The sequence below is a fragment of the Nycticebus coucang genome, chromosome 2, assembly GCF_027406575.1.
Source record: "Nycticebus coucang isolate mNycCou1 chromosome 2, mNycCou1.pri, whole genome shotgun sequence".
Classification (NCBI taxonomy): domain Eukaryota; kingdom Metazoa; phylum Chordata; class Mammalia; order Primates; family Lorisidae; genus Nycticebus; species Nycticebus coucang.
This window is the reverse complement of record NC_069781.1, coordinates 76,811,145-76,828,567: the sequence shown is the minus strand read 5'-3', so window position 1 is coordinate 76,828,567 and position 17,423 is coordinate 76,811,145. Positions and strand designations below refer to the sequence as shown.

At 41.0% G+C, this 17,423-nt stretch overlaps 1 protein-coding gene across 6 annotated transcripts in view; it reads left to right on the top strand.

Annotated features, from left to right (window-relative positions):
• The window catches only part of SMARCA2 (SWI/SNF related, matrix associated, actin dependent regulator of chromatin, subfamily a, member 2), a 172,606-nt gene that overhangs the window by 101,097 nt on the left and 54,086 nt on the right, over positions 1–17,423 (top strand). For 5 of the 6 annotated variants that reach the window (XM_053574053.1, XM_053574068.1, XM_053574060.1 and 2 more), the window contains exons 25-27: positions 595–822; positions 4,651–4,728; positions 9,452–9,670. In XM_053574053.1, the coding sequence (XP_053430028.1) occupies positions 595–822; positions 4,651–4,728; positions 9,452–9,670 (525 nt within the window). Of the gene's footprint in view, positions 1–594; positions 823–4,650; positions 4,729–9,451; positions 9,671–16,471; positions 17,005–17,423 lie in introns of those variants that run through there. The other variant, XM_053574075.1, reaches the window with a different exon arrangement.

Below are 17,423 nucleotides of genomic sequence, written 5' to 3'. Positions count from 1 at the left end.
AGCACTCTGGGAGGCCAAGGCAGGAGGATCCTTTGAGCTCAGGAGTTCAAGACCAGACTGAGCAAGTGTGAGACCCCATCTTAAAAGTAGCTGGGCATTGTGATAGGTGCCTGCAGTCTCAGCTACTCAAGAGGCTGAGGCAGGAGGATTTCTTGAGGCCAGAAATTTGAGGCTGCTGTAAGCTAGGCTGATACTGAGGCACTCTAGCCTGGGGCAACTCTGTCTCAAAAAAAAATAATCATCTTTAACACATCACATGAAAGTAGAGGTGTTTCATGCAACTTAAGTTTAGCTGTAGGTAATATCTAAGTTATATTTCTGATATCAAAGTCTTGTTTTTTTTTGTTGTAGTTAGGGACTAATTCTGATGGCAAAAATGAGAACAGAAAACATTTTGAGACCTTGATTTCAAAACCTGACATGTATGTAGGTTTACTTGAATAACTCAATGACCTTGAATTTTTCCAAAGAAGGTAGCTTTTGTGTTTTTAAAATGTACGCAGCATCCCTCCTTTATCTCTGTTTGGGCAGGAGCTGGTTTGGGAGGCCAAGCCAGGCATCTCAGCGCTCAAAGCGTATCATTCCCCCAAACAGGATCTGCAGGCCCAGGACCGAGCCCACCGCATCGGGCAGCAGAACGAGGTCCGGGTGCTGCGGCTGTGCACTGTCAACAGCGTGGAGGAAAAGATCCTCGCGGCCGCAAAATACAAGCTGAATGTGGATCAGAAAGTGATCCAGGCGGGCATGTTTGACCAAAAGTCTTCAAGCCACGAGCGGAGGGCATTCCTGCAGGCCATATTGGAACACGAAGAGGAAAATGAGGTATTGCAGAAAGCCCCAAGTTTATGAAATCAAACAGTGACCTTTTATCTCTAAAGGACTAAGAATGACCCCTTTGTTCTTTTAAAGAACTTCTTGGGCTGCTGTTAATTAAAATGAATAAATTAACTGCTGTTTTAGATCCCAAGCATAGAAAGTCTCTGAACATTTTCCAAAGGAGTATGGTAAAAGCTGTTGCTAGAGGACGCTCAAGGCTCCACCTGTGATGCTGTTTTCCCAGGGAGGTACAACCAGCTGCTATTGTACCGCCGATGCTGCCGCCTGTAGGGCAGACGCGGAACTGCAGGGAACACACTCGGGCCATGAGACAAGACAAAGCTGGAAGGGACCCTCCTTGCCTTTCTAAGTCCCTCCTGCAGAGCCCTGTGTCTCTGTTGCCTTTTGATCAGAAATCACAGCACTTTTGCGCTTCTATAGGACAGTCCTTCACAGCTGCCTTTAGTACTTTCGGTTATATTTGCACTTGAAAAGGGTGATATTAACCTCTACTATAAATTGTTCTTTAAGAGCTAACCAGAGGCTGAGAAAAATACTGGTTTAGCAGTCTTATTTGCCCAGATTATAGCATCAATGCATTGATTATGTTTATTTTAGGGGAACTTTGGGTTGTCATTTGTATTTTTTTTTTTTTTTGAGACAGTCTCACTATGTCACCCTCGATAGAGTGCCATGGCATCACAGCTCACAACAACCTCAAACTGTTGGGCTCAAGTGGATTCTCTTGCCTCAGCCTCCCGAATAGCTGGGACCACAGGTGCCTGCCATAATGCCCAACTATTTTTTGGTTGCAGTTGTCATTGTTTAGCAGGCCTGGGCCGGACTCAAACCCGCCAGCCTCTGTGTATGTGGCCAGTGCTCTACGGGTGCTGAGCCTGTATTTTTTTTTTTTTTTGATTGCCGATTTTAGTAATTTTATACTAAATTTTCATTCCAAAATGGATTTGAAATAGATTTGAAAACACGTTTATATAGTCTAGCAAATTACAAATACTAGCACCAGTTCTTATAAAACTGGCTGGGGATGAACGTATATTTTTTGTGTACCCTTATTTTAAAGTGAAGAGTAAGTTTGCCTCGCATATTCATATGGAATACTATTTTTATTGCATATATTAAAGTTTGATTTTACCTTATATAGGATGTTTTTGAAGTCTTCTGTAAATTATGATCTAAATTCTCTTCAAGGTCTTATATACAAACCTTATAATACAGTGGGGTTACATCCCAATAAACCCATCATGAAGTTGAAAATATTAGGACATAGCCCCAATTTTAAGTTGAGGAGTGTACTGAATTCATATCCCTTTCACACCATCAGAAAGTTGAAAAATCATAAGTCTAATCATCGTTAAGGACCGTCTGTACTATTTTTTTTCTGAAATGAATCTAAATGTGAAGCAGAGCTTGATATTTAAAGGAATCCTGAAATGAACCCTTTTGCAAACTGAAGAGTACTTTTGTATTATGCCTCCTCATTTGACGGTCTTACATATTTGATTAGTTATCCATTGAGTTTCAAGAAAATGATGAAAAATACATATGTGGATACACTCACACATCTCCACACATTTGAATGTTTTTTATCTTAAATAATTCACCATTTCTGATTCTTGAAAGAATATCTGATACAGATAAAGACTTAGATTTTCAGGGGATTTTTTTATTTGTTTGTTTTTCTTTACACACTTGTACATTTCAAAAAAGTAAACCCAATATGGTGAAGATATTTACTGTCACAAAGTAGGTGAGGGCAGAGCTGGTACTCAGCCAGTAGTCTCCTCAACATTTTTGCTGACCTATGACGCCATGGCACTCTACCAAAGAAAGAAAAACTCAACACTTTTGCTTATTTGTTTTATGTAGGCCTTGTAAAGTTAGTACCTGACCTGGGTTAGAAGTGGGGCGAGGGAGCATGGAGTTTCCAGCCCCCCTAAGCTGTGGGGACACCTCTCCTTCTTCATCTCTCCCAGATCAGAAGGCCTCCTGGTGTGGCCTCGAGTAGAATCCCCCTGACAAATGCTACTAGCTTTAACAGCCTTGCTGAGGTTCTGTACCGTTCCTGGGCCATCAGCATGTCATACAAACATTACCATTTTCTGCGTGGCCTGTTAATGAGGACACTAAGCGACTATAGTCAAGGGCTCCAGTCCTGAATATTCAGGATGGTATAGACCACCATCACCATAGTTGATGTACCCATGCACTTCCCAGCCATTTGATTTTCTATGAAGGTCAGGTTAATATGGATAGGCTTCTTGGGATAATCTTTTCATCTTGGACATGGAAATGTGGACATCCCCCATTGTACAGGTGATGAGAGGGTAATGTGTGGCTCTAGGAAGAGGGCAGGAACAGCAGGACGTCTGTTCATCAGAGAGTGTGTTAACTAGATGCTTTGTACCATGAGATCTAAGTTCACTCCCAAAGACATGGTCTAAGTCCATGTCTTTGTCACATGAAATGTAATATTTAGACAAATTGACTTTAATCAGTCTAGAAGAGAAGCAGAATATAAGGTTTTTCAGAAGTAATTATTATCTTGAATCATAGGTTTTTTTCTTAACTGGATTACATTCATTTCTAACACTTATTTTTTATTTTATTTTATTTTTTTTTATTGTTGGGGATTCATTGAGGGTACAATAAGCCAGGTTTACATTGATTGCAATTGTTAGGCAAAGTCCCTCTTCATTTCTAACACTTATTAAATTTCTATAGCACGAAAGACATTATCTTAGGAACCGACATAGTCATCTCATTTAAGCTGCTAGTACACTCATAGTCTCTTTCTAAAACAAGTTGCCTCCATTTGACACATGAAATTCCCCATTTGATTTTTAACAAGTGCATTCAGCATGTGATAAAAATAATTTTGAAAGATAAGTCCTGTAGTATATGCCCAACTTCTAAAATCATTTTTAAAAGTGTGGAAGTCATAGCATAGCATAACATTTCTAAAAAACAAGATTTTAGCTCTTATATAATTGTTCTCTCTATGGGCGGTGCCTGTGGCTCAAGGAGTAGGGTGCTGGCCACATATACTGGAGGTGGTGGGTTCAAACCCGGCCCCTGCCAAAAACTGCAAAAAATAATAATAATAATAATTGTTCTCTCTACTTTATTTAAATTATTTTTTATTATTGATACCTTTGTCCCAGCCATAGATCTAAACATTAGGAATAATGCCCACGCAGGTACATTGACTAAATATAATATATATATATATATCTTTTTTTTTTTTTTGGCCAGGGCTGGTTTTGAACCGGCTACTTATATCTTAACAGCCATGTATTTGGCACATATATATGATTTTTACTGTCTTATTCTGTGCCTAGTCACAAAGTTTCACATTCTCATGTTTTTGTAAGGCTTTTACCTTTTGTGGATAAGATAAATAAAATTCAAAGAATTAGTTTCATTTCATCATGTGGACTTCCTTATTTAAATCTTACATCCTCCTGTAAAGTAGATGTCACATCCATTGGACAGATGAAGTTGTTGAGGCGGGGAGATATTAAGTAACTTGTTTTAAAAGTAACAGAATCAAGATACACACCCAGGAGAGTCAGTATTTCTTTTAATGTGCCACGTTTCCTCCCTGAACAGATTTTGCTCTGGGAAGATCATTTCAATAGCTTATAAAACAATCACAGCAAGTACTAAACGCAGCAACCTTTCCGTTTTCTTTCTGGCTTGGGAAACGGGACCCTTCTGGTCTGGGGGACAGATTTTCCTTACTTGTCTGTAGCTTGCCCCAGCTGCCCAGCCTTTTCCTTAAAGCCTGTTAAATCACTTTGTTTTTAACCCCAGGAAGAAGATGAAGTACCGGACGACGAGACTCTGAACCAAATGATTGCTCGAAGAGAAGAAGAATTTGATCTTTTTATGGTAATGTAGAAAATCATGAGAACAAATGTCTTATTCCTCTGCCCCTTTTTGTGTAAACCAGGATGTCTGGAGCCTCTGTGCCCTGGCAGAACTGCCTTTGTGAAAGCCATGCCTTTCCTTCAGTTTAGAGGCTGCAAACTGGCTGCATTTAGCCTGCAGACATATTTTGTTTGGCCCACTCAGTGTGTGTTTTTTTAAAAATATTCCATTTGTTGCCAACATAGAAAGAATCTTGATTTCTGGCTTCTCTTGAGAAATGAGATCAGGCAATACCAGGCCCACATCACTGTGTGGAAATGTTAGCCAGAGCTGAGTGCAGCTGTACCCACTGCACAGGCCATGTAGTCCATGGCTGACCACAGACCCCTCTCCTCCCAGTTTCTTTCTAATCCCAGGCAAGCGTCCTTGAGGAAACCCACCTGGCTTCTGTAGACATTTAGGTTTATAACTGTGCCTTAGCCTCCTTCTTACTGGATCAAAGCAACTATACTCCCTGTGGGGACGGGCGGGAAACAACAGCAAAAATAACATAGGTGTGCTTCTTCTAACTGTTCACAAGAGCGTGCTTGAGCAAATAGGATCCTTCAAGGTGTGTATAAAGGTGTGACCTTCATTTAAAGATTAAAGCAAGTTGCATTTCACTAATACAAACTAGGTATAAAAGGACCTTGGCATTTGAGGATTGGATGTCCCTGGTTTCAACCTTGATATTCTGTAATACGTAGCCCCTATAATTTTACTGAGACCTGAATTTGATCTTTGTGTGATGCTTGCTGCAAGCCAGTGTTTATCAGCAGCACGCCCCTTGGCTAGTGAAGGAGGCTCCCAGAAGTGACATTTGCTGCATTCTGTAGACATTTTCTATAGCTGTCTTGTTTACCTCTATATCTCCAATGGCCAGAACAGTCCCTGGTACATAGTAGTTGCTCAATAAATATTCACTGCATGAACAGTGATACTTGCAAAATTTCAGGCTTTGTGAACATGTCCAGATAGATCAGGATGTATAAAGTTAAGAGGTTCTCTCAGGTACTTTAGCCACTTTGGTCATTATCAAAGGCATTTAGCCTGATGGTGGAGGGAGCAGATGAACAAAAACTGTAACTTTGGTGGTTGAATGCTTCAGAACCCTAAAATCAGAGGTCCCAAATTTGAACGGCTTCAAATCTCAGATAAGTAATTGAGTGAAGCAAGTGGACAGGTTTAGATGGACTGGAGAAGTTTTGTCTAAAAGGGACAAAAGTACAAGATTGAAATGTGAAGTCCATGTAGCCAGAAGTTACAAATTTCCAAGAGAAGCTGGAAATCGAGTTTTTATGTGTAGTCTCTGGATTTCAAAATGCTACAATTAAAGATTTATTTTTTAAAAAACAAGTAGGTAACACTGCAGGCCAAACAAAACACAACCGTGGGCCAAATATGACCTGGGAGTTTGCAGTCTTCACCTTTTTAACCTAGACAGTCTTCAAGAACGGAGCACCAGCTGTGTGGACACTTAGGTGATTTTTGTTTTTCTATGTGTGATTTTCATCTAGGGAGCACTGATTGTGTATAAAGATTCTCAGTAACAGACAATTAATTCCTTCTCAGGAAAATCCAGGTGGCCACAGGAATAACTCCTCAATGCCTAACCTGAGATACATTCTACCCCTTTGAGCTCACACTTCAAAGGCGCCCCCATACCCAGGCAGAGGCATTTGAGAGAGAATGTCAGTAAGAAAGGTGTAACCGCACAGTCAATATAGACATTCATAAAATCTAAATTTCTTAACCCATGCTGTCAGTCACCTATTTAGGGAGGTTAGGTGTGTACATTAGAAACAGACATACTGCAGCTCCTTGAGGAAATTATTAAAATGTAAATTACCAAGAGTTAGAGGTTGCTATGAGCCGTGTGACGTCATGGCACTCTACCCAAGGGTGGTACAGTGAGACTCTGTCTCAAAAAAAAAAAAAAATGTAAATTACTGGGAAACACCCAGGCAAGAGGCCCTCAGCTTCACTGGTTGATGATCACTGATTGGCAATAACTCAGCCCTGCTGCAGCCTCATATCCTTTCCAAACACAGGAGAGGATAATCTGCCTACCATGATACAAATTAGATTAGGCTCCTAGCTGGAGCTTTCTGTCAGCCACCCTGAAATAAAGAGAAAAGAGCACTTATCCTCCCTTATTCTTGGGCTGCATGTTTTCAGAAATTGAAAGCTTCAGAAAAAATTCGAATGTGTATCCAAAGCACAGCCTTCTTTTAACTTGGGATTATATTTATGTAACAGGTGAAAAAAAGGGAAAACTTTTTTTCATTGGCATGTTGGTTTTGTGAATTTTCTGCTTGTTTCTTAAAGGTTGGCATCTATGTGGTTTGGTTTGGTTTTAAAAAATCTAATCCACTGCCTGCCTTTGGCCAATTCACCATTCATTAGCACCTCCACCAGGGGGCAGGAAATAAAATTTGAATTTGTACCAGCTATTCATATTTAAAAAGTCTAGTGAGAAACAAGAATGGAATGTGAGCTAGAATAAATCTTTGGATTTTAAATATTTACATTCTTTGTCCCTTATTATAAGAGAATTAGTTCTTTCTGTAAAATTAATATAAACTTATTTGATTTTATATGAGAGGCACTGTGGTTAAACAACCCCAAATAAGTAGATATTATTATAAGATAAGTAGGTTTTATTTCTTTAAAATAAAACCTTTATTTCACAAATTTGTCTAGCTTTCTCCTTCTAAAAATTTGACTTGAGGAAAAGTTATAGTTTGTACTGATTACTCACGAATTTTACCTAAAAAGGTCTTTGACAGCTCAAGGTAGGTATCTGAAACATTTTGCTAACACACAAACATTATGTTTTTAGATGCTACGTTCTCTAACAAAGGCAGGAATTTTTAAAATTATTTGACTTGTAAGTATAAAACTTATAAGCCAGTCTCAAGGCAAATGTGTTTATGTAGAATCTATAGACTTTTTCTTGAAGTAGTGACTTGAGATTCTGTATTGGTATTCTGCAGATAGAAATCTCCAGGGAGAGATGACTTCATGAAGACTTTAAGCTTAACTTTTTTAATTGCATCTACCATTCCTAAAAGAAAAAGCAAGTGTATAATATGCTTTTATATTAGAAAAGATTTATTTTCTCAATTTTGGGCAAACACATAATCCATGTTACAGGCTTTGGGATAGATAATAGTAGTAATATTATAGCAACAGTATAACCAAAAACTGAAGTGGCAGTATTTTGTCACCTCAGTGTAGGACATTAACAAAAAAATTTTTTTTCTTATTAGCTATCTAATTATTATTAAGAGGTTGCCTCATGAAGCACTTCTTTAGATCCTCTTAGAAACAAGGCCTCCTCTGTGTGCTAATCATGAAAGTTTGGTAGATCCCGTTTCTGATACCAAAGCATTAGAAGACAGGATGGAAGCAGAGTGTGGTGAGCTAACTATCGCATATGACAGAGCAGGATGACCACATTTATCTACCAACGGGACTTCACCATGCCCCAACCCTACCCGATTCTGAGAACATAATGATTTCCAAAAGTATCGAAGAAACATAGTTCAAGGGGCTCTGATCTGACCTGTTATTTTAAAATTGATTCCAATTTTTAAATTGGTTAGAGTTTTCTAACTGCATTGTTAGAAAATTAGGGGCTAATTTTTAAATTGGTTCCCAGTGGTATCTACTATTGGGTTTCAGTAGTAGATACTTCATTTGTGTTTTCTCAGTTTTAGCTTTTAAGAAAAAATTACATTGAATCTCTGTTTCAGTATGGTAGAACCCAAGGAAGAGGGAAAAGGTACATAATGTAATGGTGGATGGTCTGGTTGTGGAAATGATACCTCTAGCTAGTGATATATATATATGTAACTGATGTGTATAGAAAGTCAATGGCAGTTTTATTAACTCTTTATGTAATCTATCAGATTGTTTATAGATTAAAGCCAAATAGGCAGCCCTTGGTGTATTTACAGGTGAACTGAATTTTTTAAAAGAGAGCAGGACTTGGAGAACTAAGCATGAGGAAAGCCGCCTCACTTATAACTAGATCAGTGAGTTGAGGCTGCCTCTGAGGTATAATGTTTGCATAAGAGCTCAACTTTTAAAAGGTAGAAAATTGATGAGCGTTCCTCTCACAGTGCCCATGATGAGGTTGAAAATTCACTACATTTGTGAGTGACTTATTATAAATCAAGTCATTTATGTTCCTTCCACATATTCACCCACAGGTGACTCTTCTGTACTGATAACTTTGGGTCACTGTGGGGGTTTTTTTTTTTATTCTTTCCTGATTATTTAATTAAAAGCATGAGCCCTGTTGAATAAACGTTCATTTTCTTAATGAGCATTTTCTTGTACATGTTCCAAGAGCACTTTTCTTCCAGGGAAGCAACAAATTATATAGCCAGAGCTCATGTTTTTAAAATGCATTCCCAATTTCCCCACTATTACCTAAAAAATTCGTAAAGATTACTTTTTTAATGTACAAATAAATTTCCAAAGGTGGATACAGAGGAAGGAAAGGCATTTGGCTTTATGGAATCTCTCCCCAGATAGTATACTTTAGGAATGACCTAGAACAGCTCAACTAGGATGAGAGGGGGTGAAAGGGACCCTGTGGCTATAGGAGACAAGTTGAGGAAGTTGTAGGTACTCTGAAGACTCTACCATGCAGACAGCCCTTTCCCTATGGTGACACTTTTGTTAATATCTCCAGCGTATGGACATGGACCGGCGGAGGGAAGACGCCCGGAATCCGAAGCGCAAGCCCCGTTTAATGGAAGAAGATGAGCTGCCCTCCTGGATTATTAAGGATGACGCTGAAGTAGAAAGGCTTACCTGTGAAGAAGAGGAAGAGAAGATATTTGGGAGGGGGTCTCGCCAGCGCCGTGATGTGGACTACAGCGATGCCCTCACAGAGAAGCAGTGGCTAAGGGTAAGTGAGGCTTTTCAAAAATTGCCCTTGCTGGGTGGAGTCGTTTTTTTTGAGACAGAGTCTCACTTTGTCGCCCTCAGTAGAGTGCTTTGGCATCACAGCTCACAGCAACCTCCAACTCCTGGGCTTAAGCGATTCTCTTGCCTCAGCCTCCCTAGTAGCTGGGACTACTGGCGCCCACCCCAACACCCAGCTATTTTTTTGTTGCAGTTGTCATTGTTGTTCAGCTGGCCGGGGCTGAGTTCGAACCGTCCAGCCTCGGTGCATGTGACTGGTGCGGTAACCACTGTGCTACGGGCACCAAGCCTGGGTGGAGTGTTTTTGTTGACTTAGAGAAACGAGGGGCCTAGAGATGGAATTCTCTAAGGAGGATGAGTTGCCAGTCAAAGGGAAGGGGCTGTTGAACACAGAAGATAAAGTCATACTGCTATTGCAGGCAAGTCATTCCGCATTTCAAGACGGTGCTTAGAAAGAAATGCCATGAAGAATTTCTTGCCAGAGCAGATTGGCCCTTGGAAGCACAGGGTTATGAGAGCTGTGAGACCCACTAATGTTTTATGACCAATTGCCTGGTCATGCCTCACTCTCTCCAACTGACAATCAAAATGTGGAAGGGCACCTTAGAGATATTTTTAATTGTTCCCTCTCATTTTATGATCTTAATCAGGGTTTTACCTTTGTAAGGCCTGCGGAGAGAGCCCAGGGACAGCAGAGTTTTCTAACTGCATTGTTATTTCGTGGACCCATAGCACATTTAGAGCTGGAAGGTGCCTTTGTAGTCTCTCGCTTTGACAAAGAAATTGAGACACAGAGAGGTGAAATGACTGTGCAGGCCACACAGCTGGCTAGAAAGAAGAGAAGCAGTGGGTGCTGGTGCTTTGATGTGCCTGATTTCGGCTCGATCTAATCTGTCCGTTGCAGCCAGACAGGAACTTGGGACCCAGGTTACTGATGTTTGGAAATGTTATTCTGGAGTTTGTTTGGGTTCCTTTTCCCTTTGGAAAATGGTGATGTCTTATTTTGAGTAGGGACTGAAGTCTCAGAATGTTCCTTGGAGAGCACAGAGATAACAAAATGCTCCCAGGAGTATGGTGGCCCATGTGAATCTTTCATTTGAAGGTTTCCCTCTACTTCCCATTATTAGGAGCAGACTTAGTACCTAAGGCAGAGCAACCTGGGACAGGCATTCTGGACCAGGCCCATAAATGCAAAGTGCAGTGGGTGAAAATCAAACAAAACAGAAGCTGTTGTATGGGAGTTGTTCATTTTGTCAAAAGGGAATACAATTTCCAAGCTTTGTGAAACACGGATGTCAGGACCCAGGCCATAAGTGGGTAGGTGGGTAGAAAGGCAATAGGAATGATTTTGAGACTGGCTATCAAAGGCAGACAGGTCTGGGCACCACATGAGGTTTGATTTACTCAGGATGTCATGTGATGAGAGGGATGTGACTTGAATTTTGAAAAGATTAAAGTCTCTGTGACTCTGAAAAGAGAGACTAACAGAACATCATTCATCTTTAGGGTTGAGCAATGGCATATAAGATACGACTTGTGTGTGTTTTACTGTCATTTTCAGTCAAATGTTACATGTGAGTGACTACAGAATATAAGTTTAAGAATTTTCTTATTTTGCTATTGAGGTTGTAGTTGTAGAATTAAGATTCATTTTATAATTTTTTTTTGTCTGATATTCATTTCTGCACTCAGGAAACTTCTATTCCCTTTCTCTTTTATTTAAGCAATAAATTAAATACCTGGACTATTATTATAGGAGATGAGACAACCATAATCTAGGCTGGGTTTAAAGTCAATCTTAGATATGTATAATCTCTAGACATTACAAGCAAAATGAATGTGTCTATTGAGTAAGAATGTAACCGAACTTATCTCTCTTTTTTTTTTTTTTTGCAGTTTTTGGCCGGGGCTGGGTTTGAATCCACCGCCTCTGGCATATGGGGCCTGCGCCCTACTCCTTTGAGTCACAGGTGCCACCCCCGAACCTATCTTTTTTATAGTCATTAGGAATTGTTCTTAAGAAAAATAACATTATGAATCTTAGAAAGTTTTTAGGTTCAAGATACCTAATTCTTTTCTCTTTTTCATTGCTGAAGATGAGTATAGTGCCCAGAACACAGTAGATAACTCAGTAAATGTTCATGAAAAGGAAAAGTATGACCTTATAAGAGGAAAGTGGAAGGCTACTAACTTTCCAGTAATGTTTAGGATAGCATTTCTCTTTTCTGTGTATTTGGTAGACTTCTTTTACCCACAACATACATATCTAAAAATGGAAAAGTAGTTTGTTTTACAAAACTACACTGTGGATTTTTATAATGTTTAACCCTAAAGTACCTTGCAATATACGAAGCCCTCCAAGAAGGATAAAACTATTCTCAGTACGGCCTTATTGTGATGTATCCTTTAGTAATCCAATCTTCTGAAAAACACATGTCTATATTTGGTATGAAGTGGCAACTTGCTGGTGAGCAGGACGTGTACTGAACCAGAACGCCCCATGGCCTAAGCATTCAAATAGATGCTTACTGTAATATGTTTGTATGTTCATCCCCAGCAGTCCTATTTAATATCAGCCTATTAAGCTTTTTGATAATAAATGGATATTCAGGGCTTCTCAGGGGCCTGGGTGTGAAGAAATGTTCTCTACTGCCTTATGATTTAACATGTTGAGTGAACCCAGCCAACATAGCCTTGAAAGGGAGTTTGGCAAGGACTGTTGTGTAAGAAATGCGTTAACAGGGCTAAAATAATTCTTCTTTTTCCTGGCAATGTTGTACAAAGCCTGCTTGGCAGAGGCATTGGAGATACATAGAATCCCAGAATTGGAAGGCAGCTGAATGGGGCAACCACTGCCCAGCCTTTGCTTAAATCAGATTCTGTGCAGTCCCCATGCCAAGAGGCTGGCCAGCCTTGAAAGAAAACACACTACATTTCTGTCTGTATGGCCCCTTTAGTTCGCGGTTAGCTATGATTCTTAGCTCTTCCTCCCTTTAAACGGAACCCTCCTTCCCTATAGCTGCTCATCACTATCCTTAATTCTTTTCCCTGGGATGAACAGGACAATTTTTTTCTTTCTTTCTTTAGCATCGTAGCCCCCTGCATAAAATGTTTGCATGCTCACGTTCATTCTAGAATGAACATTCCTACTATCCCCTTTATCTTGTGATTTCTCCATCCTTCAAGGCCAAACTCGATTGCCATCTCCTCTGTGGCACCTTCACGGTAACACTAACTGCACTTTGCACTCTGTTCTCCCAGCTCTCTGTACATCCTTTGCTTAAATCAGAGTTTCCCAGTATTCTTGGTAGTTGCTAACTTGCCTGTTTTCCTGACCAGGGGGCAAGTGGATCTGTCTCTTGTTAGAATTTAGGACTTCAGCGTGCAAATAGTTAAGTGTCCAAATACTCAAGTGTCCATTGATTGCCAAATTGAACTAGCAGTGTATTAGTACATGAGAGTTAGAGGAGGGTAACAGTCACTTCTGCAACAGGTGGCCCTCACATGCCCTTTCCATAGACCTATTAAAAAAAAAAAAAAGTAAAGGTTGGTTTCTCACTCACATAAAAGGCCATAGAGGGTGCTTCTCCTTGGTGAGAGTGGCGTTCTCCCTGGGGTCGTTCAGGAGTCCAGGCTGACAGAGCCTCTGCCAGCTTGGTCATCCCTATCAAGTGGGGAAAACAATTTGGTGTAATGGGTGTGGAATTCCAGCAGGCCCTGCCTGAATGGCTGCACGTCACTTCTGCTCACATTCCATTGGCTACAACTTGGTTGTGTGGCCATTCCAGCTGTTAGGGAGACTGAGAAATGTGGTCTGGCTGTGAGCCCAGGAAAAGGAGATTTTGGTGAATACCTAGCGGCCTTCTGTGTCCACATACAGGTTAAATGGAAGAGATACGGCCATTTTCTTTTAGAGTTTCATCACCGAACAGGTTTATTTTGTAATCATAGTATGCTAAAAATTCCCAGTGTCCTTTAGAGAATCTGTGAAGTAGGAAGAATTCAAACTTCTCTTCTGTATTCATAATGTTATTTTTAATGAGGAAGGTCACAATTTCATACACAGCTCCGTTTTTTAAAAAAGTGTTGTAAGTTGCCTTGACATCATTGTTTCCATTGAAGAAACTTAGATGGCTTTGGTGTTAGCTGATCTCAAGTTAACTTCATCTTTCCAGGGTAATCAGTTCAATATTCACTTGCCTTCTGGGCTGTTTCTTGTTTAGGGGCCTCTCAGGGGCCTATCTTCCTCCCCAAGATGGCATTTGGATAAAGGTAGAAGCTGGTAAGTTTTAGCAGGTAGTTTGGGACCACCATCCTGGTTCTCCCCTCTGTATCTTCACTAGTTTCGGCACAGGGCTGCTGGCCTGCGCCTGTCCTGTGGGGTCTTGGCATGCAACTGGATCCATCTCATTCTCTTACAGATTCTGATGATAGGTGCTCTTGCAGGCCGGGGTCCTAGCCATAGGCCCTGGTTGGCAATATTTCTGCATTCAGCTGCCTCATGAGACCCCTGGCTTCTGTGGTCTCACAGTGCTTCCAGGTCTTTTGTATTCTGTTTGGGAGTCTGCAAGCTCTTGGCTGCTTTCCCCACATCGTCCTAGAATATAAGGGATTTCCTTCCTCAACGGTTGCTAAGTCACCCCCAGGGAGTGGTCAAATTTGAAGCTTTCTAGAATCTGATGGTTGGATGGGTCCTGGAGCTTTATAAAACAAACAATTCAAAAATGTCTTAAATTTACAATTTTTGTAAAACTGCATGAACACAGTGAGGGGCCCTCCCTGAGCATTGGGAGGAGCTTGTGTGAAGCCCAAACTTCATGAGGGAACCGGGAAATCCACATGTGAGCATTTTTAGTGCCTCACTCTCTTATTCTCCCCTTGCCCTAGGTTTGGACCCTCAAAGGGAAGTATTCTGTTTCAACCCCAACTGTGGTTCAATTCTGGCATGACCCAGCTGGAGTTAACATAAACCCTTCAGTCCTTAATGACACTGCCCTTACTTCAGATGCCAGCCACACTTTGGGGTCCCTAGGTCCCCTGTCCTCCTGACTTGCTATAAATTCAGGGATTCCCTGAACTCTTTGGGTTTGATAATTTGCTAGAATGACTCACAGAACTTGGAAAGGTACCTCTGGCGCTTCCACAGTTTCATTATGAAGTATATAATCAAAGGGACTAGCCACGTGAACAGAGGCAGAGGACACAGTCTGGGAGGGAACTCTGCTCATGGAGTTGGGGTCCATCACTCTCCCAGCACCACTGAGCTTCTGTGTCCAGAGTCTGTACTGAGCTTCATAATGTAAGTGGGATGGAATAAGTTGTTGGTCACAAGATTGAAATCATTCTCCAGTCTCTCTGTTCTCCTGTGAGGCCAGACTGGCTCAAAATCCAACTCCCTAGTGGTCAGTCCTTCTGGTAACCAGTCCTCCCCGCCCCTCATCTGAAGCCATCTAGGGTCTTGTCACCAGTCACCTCAGGAAATGCCAAGCGTTGTTCGTGCCAAGAACCCAGGACAAAGACCAGACAGGTTCCTTATTACGCAACAGGTAGCAGTATCTTCAGGCCCAGTCTCTTCCCTCTCTCTCTCTTTTCTCCTCCCTCCGTGGAGAAGACTCTCTGCCTTGCCCCACTGTCAGGCAGCCACTTGCCACGCACTGTGTGTCTCACGTCTCAGGCTCTGCACTGTGGCTGTCAGTGCCGTTCTGAGGGTGCCCGTCTGCCAGGCTTGTCTCTGGATTGTGAAGAGCCTGTGGAACTGAGGGGACTCCACTGCCAGTGATGCCTAATTTGGGTTGCTGTGGGGTCTTGGGCCCACAATCCGATTTGGAGAGTCAAAGGTTTTATTTGTCTGTTTGGTCTTTGCATTTCCTCCTCCTCAAGGAGATGGGTCGCTATCCTAAACAGGGGACAGCCCCTGTAGAAAGCATGGAAGAGAACATTAATATGGTTCAAAACATTCTGTTACTATTTTGTAGCTTTTCCCTGGTGTACCCAAGGTGGTAACACAGCTGCATTACGTATTACCTATGTGTGTGCGTATACACAAGAACCGACTCATCTTGATAATTTCTTAGAAAAATATCTTTGCTTCTCTATGTGTGAGAGCAGGCATTTTGCCTACCTAGATTAGCAGAGATTTCTGATGAGCCCACTGGGGCAGGGTTCTTTGGTTGAACTTCAGCTACGCATACACTGGCTATGACGGTTCCAGCATCGTAACGCAACTCTGCAAAGTTGGGTGACTGCAGAGCTGAAAAGCAGACTGAGGATGATTTTCTAAAATGCCTTGAAATTCTTCCTGTTCCTTTGGTCCTCTTGCCAACTTCTGACTCCTCCCCTGCCTTAAAACATTTTGTGATATCTCTGAATTTGTTTAATGGCTGCATGAGTGATTTTTGCCCCACAGCACTTGAAGGTAATGGGAATGCAATCTAGATTATGTGCTCTGGATAAAATGTAATTGCCAGCCAGTGGAAAGAATGGACTTTGGAGAGTATGCCTTTGTCTCACAGTGGATCTAATGTCTTGAGGCTGTAATTTTTTAAAGTCCCTCTTATTAAGGGTGGTGTCTCTTGTTCCCTTTCCATGGCATCATCTGTCTGCAGCAGGGCTCTTACGGTTGGCTATGTGGACGCTTTCTTTTGGTACACTGACCACATGAGCTCCTGGCACTGAAGGAAGATGCCTTTTTGATTGTAATACCTTATGCACTTCGGCCCTGATGGATGCTGTGTAAGTGATTGTGAAGAGACTCCCTTCCTCACGTCTTGAAATCTCTTCATAGAACAGCAAGTTCCAGAAGCCACGGAGTCTAAAGGAACCTTTCGCCTTGACCAGTCCATCACCAGATGAGAGCTTGAGTTTCTCATGACTTGGGTGCCCAGATGGGGTCCCCATAATCGTATCTGCTGACCACTAAAAAGATTTGAGGGGTCTGCCTCTTACCCAGGTTTGTAGTGGAGAAAACCAAATCAGAGACTCTTAAAATATGTAACAATATTGGGTGATGGGTAAAATAAAATGTGATACCTGTCCTTAGAATTTACTTTGTTGCCTTAAAAAGCTACATCACACCAGGATGCAAATAAGAGTGAAGCTCCCTTAGTTGGTGTTTCATCACAGGCAGTCAGATTGCTAATCACTACCTGGAATAAAATATGATTTTCTAAATCATGGAAAATCAGTCACAAAGAACTGGGAACAGTATGAAGGAAGGTTTAAGAAATTGTATTTCAAACAAAATATTTGAACTATACAATGAGAAATAAAGTATTTCCTCCACGTATGAAGCGGTAGACTGTAGGTTTTTCTCTCTAGACATCTTGGAAACAAGATTACATCTCCTCTGTTTGGGTTGGATTAAGTATGATCCAGCCTGAAATCAGAGACTGGGGCTGGAATCTCTCTGCTGTATTTTAGCTTAAAGTGTTAGTAATTCTGGGAAATGATACTTTTCTCCTAAAATATTTTATACTGGCAAGAGTTTTTTTTCTAGGTCCTTTATCTTCTAAAGCACAATGTGTATAATACTTTCAATGTTTTGCTCCTTTTTTTTTTTTTTGCTTTAATCTTTCCTTTCTTTTTGTTATAAGATGACTTGTATAAATAGACCCTTTCATCTTTTCTCAGATGGCATTTTAGCTTTTAAAATTGGGTCATCAGATTTACTGGGGCAAAAATTTCTAGCAAGCTGCATTTCCTTTTTTATACACAAGGGAGAGCTAAGGCCCTAGAAA